General features: G+C 61.9%; 1 protein-coding gene across 1 annotated transcript in view; it reads right to left on the bottom strand.

The window, feature by feature from the left end:
• The window catches only part of OLFML2A (olfactomedin like 2A), a 13,557-nt gene extending 7,518 nt beyond the window's left edge, over nucleotides 1–6,039 (bottom strand). The window contains 1 exon segment of the mRNA XM_019541128.1: nucleotides 5,980–6,039. Within this exon segment, the coding sequence (XP_019396673.1) occupies nucleotides 5,980–6,039 (60 nt within the window).
• Between the last annotated feature and the right edge of the window lie 90 nt (nucleotides 6,040–6,129).

Below are 6,129 nucleotides of genomic sequence, written 5' to 3'. Positions count from 1 at the left end.
GCCCCCATGCCAACGACCCGGCCGCTCACACTCACCCACCACAGACAGAGGCTTTCCTGCCTCTTCTGCGCAGGGAACGGATGAAGCCCCACAAGGGGCTGAGGTCTCCCCAGGTGTGTCAGGTCTCCTCCTGGGAGGGGAGAAGGGCTCTGGGCGCAGCACGGTCCAGACCAGCTTGAGCCTAATCATGCGGCATCAAGCTTTCCGGCCTGGTGCTATCGCAACCGTCCCTGCGTCGTGTGCCACGCGGCGCAGAGAGGAGCGCAGCCGTCTGTGATCTCGGTCTGCAGCATGCAAAGGCCAAAAGCTGCCAGCCAGGCGCAGAACTGTCTCCCCAGCAGCTGTTTGGCCTCTCGTGCCCCTGGCACGCCGGAGACTGTGATGGCTGAGCAGCTTCCACAGCAATGTTTGGGGTAAACATTGGAGTTGTGGGCTGTCAGCTGTATGTGCATGCACACAAGCACGTGCCTAGGCACACGGGTGGCAAGATTAATGTTGGTGCTGGAGTGAGCAGCTGCGTCTGTCTGTGCACGCTGGGTCTGGCGCACGTTTGTGCCTGTGCGGTGTGAGCGTTACGGGCTGTGCTTGTGCATGGGGAGATGTGGCAGGGTAGGTGCGCAGGGGTAGCTGCAGGTCTGAGCCTGCAAGTCACGGGAGATGCATGAGAAGAGGCTGAGCAGGGCTTGGTCGCAGCGACCCGACAGCTGCAATGAATATGCCAATGTCCCACATCCAGGCTGTAGCATGGGCACTCCCCAGCACGCTGGGAGCCAAGCAGGGCAAGAGGGAAATGCTTCTGCATGGAAACCTCATGGAGAAACCGGAGACTTCAATAGTACCCTGAGGAGCAAACAGTGGCAAAGTGCCCACGAGCAATCTGTGCTTGCTTTCTCACTTCCAGGCACTGGCCTCAGCCGGCCGCCGCTGGCTCGTCCCGTGCTGCAGCAAGGAGCCCATTAGGGTCTGGCACTTTCTCCCTGCCCGCGTCCACACGAGACACTTACTGCGCAGTAGCCCGTGACTACCGCACGGCTGCTTGTTACTACTGCCCAGCAGCATTGCGGAGCCTGAGTGATGACGTGACGCTGCTGCACAGGAGTAGTGAGCTACTGCGCACCCAGCACCCCCAGGAAGCCGCGCGGGGACGCTACTGTGCAGAAACACTGGTTACTGCACAGTTATTTAGTATTTGGGGGTGCAAGTACCAAGTGACTGCACTGTAACACCTGCACAGCCAGCGTCTCGTGTCGACACAGCCCCCGGGAAGGAAATCCCTCCAGGTAATCAGGACACCGCCTGGGCTCCTTCCTGTTAAGCTCAGTAGGTCGACCTCTTTGGGACCCTCCCCCAGGTCTTGACCCTTCTTGTGGCTCTTTTCTGTTCCCTCTTTGGTCTTTGAACACTTTTTATCAAGTGGGGACACTGGATGGATGCAGTGTCCCACTGCGGGTCTCGCCCACACCAGAGGTGAAGTACCTCCTTGCTCCTAGACACTATCTCAGGGGCTTACACAGCCACGCGACCGCTGCGTCTGAGTGCATTGACTTGTCCCCACCAGGCCACTGTGAGGTGGGGAAGAACCAATGTCTCCACATGCCAGAGCGGGGACTGAGGCTAAGTGACTTGCCCAAGGACACTGAGGGGGCCTGTGGCAGAGCAGGGACTTGAAACTGGGCTCTGTCTCCCTGTGTGTGTGTCTGTGCACCCTTGGGGGTGAGAGCCAGGTGCTAGGACATGCTCTGCGTGTCTGGGCCTCCCAGCAGCAGGTGTGGTGCCAGGCATAGAGGCAGATGCCTGAACAGGACACAAGCCTCCACCTGCCTCCGTCCACCGGGACAGTTTCCACCCACCTCGGGCTGGCTCATTAGTTCAGCCCCAGCGACGCTCCGACAGATCGAAGCCAGCAGCAGCCCTATCCCTGTGACTCAGAGGCAAGCCCCTTCCTGTCCTCCTCCCCATGCCAGTCTCGCCGTGTCTGCTTCACCACTGGCATCATTATGACCATGACGCTGTAACCACAGGATCACTTTTCCCCTCCATCCCAGGCCTGCTAGGTCGGAGCAAGCGGGCAGGGTTCCCGCAACGTTTAGGGAGACATGGCAGCGCCGGGGGAGTCCAGGCATTAGTCTTCAGCAAAACATGCCCCACATTTTGCATTTCAGAAAACCCTCCCCTCTTTCATATGGAAAGGCCTGGAAAGTGCACGCGGCCCCTCGAGGTTCCCGCGCTTCCCGCGGCTCGGCCCCTCTGACCCCCCGCAGCAATGCAGACAGCTTATACAGACAGCCGTGGAGACCCATCGCCCCACCGAGGGCCGCTTCATCCCCCTCACGCCGGCAGCCCGCTCCCCCTTCCCCGCTCCCAGAGGCCCCGTGGTCTCGCTTCCATGGATTTTGGCCAGGCCTCAAGCTGGGGCTTGCCGGAGGTGTATCAGCTTGCCCGGGCGTCACACCCAGCGACCGGCCTGGAGCGCTCGGCGGGGATCGGCACGCCTGGGGCACTGTGGCTTTTCCTGCCTGGAGTTCAGGTTTCCAGTGACACGCAGAGCTGCGGCTTACCAAGTGCAACAGAGCGAAGTCACACCGACGCGCCCAGGAACGTCTGAAGCGCGTCCCCACCTCTCGCCAGGACTGACGCAGCCCCTCAACGAGCACCTCCCAAGAGCAAGGACCGCGGCTTCCTGCGCGAAGCCACCCACTCCCAGCGGAAGAAGAGCTCAGGAGCGAGCCGTGGGCTCCCGCAGCTGGGCCGGGCTTTGCTTGTCGGCTAGTAGTTGTGCTGGACAGCCGGCTCTTCTTGCACGCATTCGCCCCCGTGCAGGGCAGCCCCAGCCCCTTGGTGGGACCCAAGCGGTGCTCAGGCTTTGCACCCACCTCTCCAATTGTACCGCTTGCTGTTTGTAGACCCCAAGGAGAGGGTGAATAAGGGGCAGCCCTGGCCCCGAAGCATTTCCCCTAGTGCTAGTCTCAGCCAGCTGCTTCCTCAGCCAGGGCACACAGACTTTGTCTTGCTGCGCCGCCGGGCGCCTTGCCAGCTGCCCAAGGGTCACAGCAGATTGCAGCAGCGCTTGCCTACAATATCCCAGTGGCGGCAGTGGAAAATCTTGCTCATCTCTGCCCCGGAGAGTGCAGCCCAATGGGGCCACGGGTTTCCAGCGTTAGGGGCGCTGGGAGCAGCGCCAAAGATCCCCGTGGGCTGATTTGGACTGGGCTTTGCTGCCCGAGGCACCCCGGCAGGGCTGCCCCCGCGGGCTGCTTGCCTTCATTTAGAAAAGGAAAGTCCAAGCAAGGCTTCACCTCCTCCCTGGCTTCCTTAAACAGGAACCGTGCCGGGCGCACTGTAAACAAGGAAGTCCTAAAACAAATCGGCCCTCTCCCACAAAGGTCACCCAGCTGCAGCACATGGTGCCGGCACGACAAACCAGCCTCGGGCACGGCTCCCCCCAGCCGCAGGCTCCCAGGCAGCGCAGGGCCGCAGCGCTCAGCCGGCGCCAGCGTATTGCACCCCGCCCCAGGGCTGCGCGAGGACGGCTGCACGAAAGCATCCCTTCTCCCTGAGGGCAGCCAGCAAAGGCCCCAGCCCCTTCTGCTGCAGGCCAGTGAGGTTCGCCTAGCACTTTGCAGCAACAGCGGCTTGGGGAGTCGCGGATGCTGTTCCCAGGCCTGGCGCATTCCCGCGTCTGCTCACAACAGTGCTCCCCAGTCCTTACAAGACCCGTGCGTGCATTAAAGGCCCGGGCCGGTTTTGGCCAGCCACAAATACGCAGAGCGAGATACTCATCCCCCTTCTTTAGTCTGCGGCTAATAGGAAAGTCGAGTGGGTCCAAGCACGGTGGAGATGCTCTTTGCTGAACCTCGCCCTGCGCTCTCTGGGAGTCATAGGCAAGGGTGATGGGCGAAGGAGGACAGGCTGGACCGGAGGCAGCAGAGAGGAGGGGATGTGCCTGGAGGGACAAGCCACCCGCGGTGCAGGAAGAGAAGCAACGGGGGCTCGAGCCCTGCCTGTCAGGGGGTCGCTGAGCTGCCTGGATTGCTTGTGCCCGGGCCGTGGCTCCGGGGGCCTACGCTCCCGCCTCGTGCTCGCTCGCAGCCCCGTCAGGGCAGGGGCTGGGAAGGCAAACGTGACGGAGACAGAGACTCTGGTGCCACCAAAGGCCTGGATTTCTGTGAGTGGGGTCTGGACAACATCCCCGGGTAAACACCTGCCATTTTTTGATTTACGCTGCAGAGGATGAGGCTGTCCAGGGCAGCAGCGCAGACAACCACGTTTCTCCCGGCTAGCGGCAGGGCACGGCTGGGAACGGTGCCCAAGGCAACACACGTGAGTGCTAGGCAGAGCGGGGCACCGCCGCGGGCATGCGTGCAGCTGGAGAGGGCAACCTGATGGCCCCGATCGGGAGAGCGCTGCAGGTGTCCCGAGGCACTCCCAGGCGGGGGCCTGAGCAGGACCACGCTGCAATCCTAACCCGCCTGTCCAAACGCATCTGAACAACGTCCCCGTGCATGCCGTTTTCAACTTCACTAACTTCACATTAAAAGCAACTAAAGTCCTGTAAAAAAGCAGGCTGCAGCTCGTGAGGGAGCCCCGGGGATTAGGTGCCTTGCTTCCACTGAATCTCAGTACTCTGCAAGTGCCTAAATCCCAGAGGCTCCTCTAGAAATATCACCCCATGTCGCTGTCCCTTAAACCAAAGCCCTTGGGCCCAGTCTCCCGGCTCGTCCGGAGGGAGCGGCACTCTTGCAGGCCCTTCTAAGAGCAGAAGCGAAGGCCAGCTGCGTGGAAGTGCTCTGGCATTCATTGCTGGGAAGCACTTGGCTTTTGCGCTCCTCCTCCACAGTGCTGGCATCTGCAATCGTTCTGGTAAATAAGTCTGCTGCTCCTAATAGCCCCTGGCAGGATCTCTGCTTAGGGCCCAGGCCTGGGGAGCGGGCTGGGACTGCACCACCCTGAGACCGGCACCTCCCAAGTGAAAGTCAGTGGGAAAGCCTGGGAGTCGGGCGTGCGTGGGAGAGGCTCCGTTCTTCCCACGCCGACCTTTCCCATCTCCTCCCTGCTCCCCCGAGCGAGCACTCCCACAAAGGAAGTGTCCTGGGACGCAGGCCGTTCTATTTTGATGTAAAGGGAGTCTAATAATAGGGCTGGTAAGTGGAGGGCCCAATGCTGGGTGCTCTCCAACAAGCAACTCAAGCATCCCTGGGCCGGGGGGAATCGCAAGTCCAAACACACGCAGACTTTTAGCTGTGTGCATCCCAGGGCTCACAGTGCAGGGGGCAGAGAAATCTGGGCTTGGTACCTGACTACATGGCCCTGGGTAAGCCTCTTCTGCCTCCGTTTCCCCTGCAGTAACTCCCACCCTCCACACTCCGCAGATGCTTGCGCTAAGTGAGCCAAAAATCCCATGTCCTGCGGACTGACAGCAATGCATGGCTTGAGACGCTGGAATCAGCCTTCTCCTTCCCCTGGATTGCCAAAGCCGTGCAGACACCTGCTGTCTGAAGCGCCGGGAGCCCACGGATGGAGGGCTGCAAGGGGCAGCATAAGGAGCCCAGGGCACAAGGGAGGGAGATTTTCCCATCCTTGGCGATGGAAATAGCCACCGCCGCACCGCAGGCACCCAGCTGCAAACCTACAGCTGGGGACCCAGGCAAAAAGCCCCTGAGGACAAGTCCTTCCCCAAAGAGCAAGGGAAGCCTTGGCCCCATGTGGGCAGCCTCGCTCGCTTGGAGATCTCTGTAGACACAAACTACAACGCTGCTGCCCAGTTAGCCAAATAAACAGGGGCTAGCCCCCGAGCCAGGACGCTGCCTGGACGCCGGTCTCACGCCGCCCCGGCGCTGCCGTCTGTCGGGCCCTCCTTTAGTCAAAGCCTGTGCTGCTGCCAGGGAGGTTAACTGCTGCGGCGGCCACAGCCCCGCAACAAAGCGCCCACCGCGCGGTTCCGCGCGGCCGGCAGCCGCTGCGTGCTGACAGCGGGATTACCGGCTTGGCTCTCGGCTCCCGGCGCAGCTTGCGCAGGCAGCCCCCTTCCGCCGCGCCCATCAGACCGGGAGGGACACCTCGCGCGCCGGCGAAGGGCCCGTTCCCCCGGCGCCCGCGCGTGGCGCGCAGCGTCTCCCCGCGGCGGAACCG

The sequence above is a fragment of the Crocodylus porosus genome, unplaced genomic scaffold (assembly GCF_001723895.1).
Source record: "Crocodylus porosus isolate Cpor-Errol unplaced genomic scaffold, CroPor_comp1, whole genome shotgun sequence".
In the NCBI taxonomy this organism is placed as follows: Eukaryota; Metazoa; Chordata; order Crocodylia; family Crocodylidae; genus Crocodylus; species Crocodylus porosus.
Note: the sequence above shows the minus strand (reverse complement) of the source record. Positions and strands in the feature narration are given on the sequence as shown.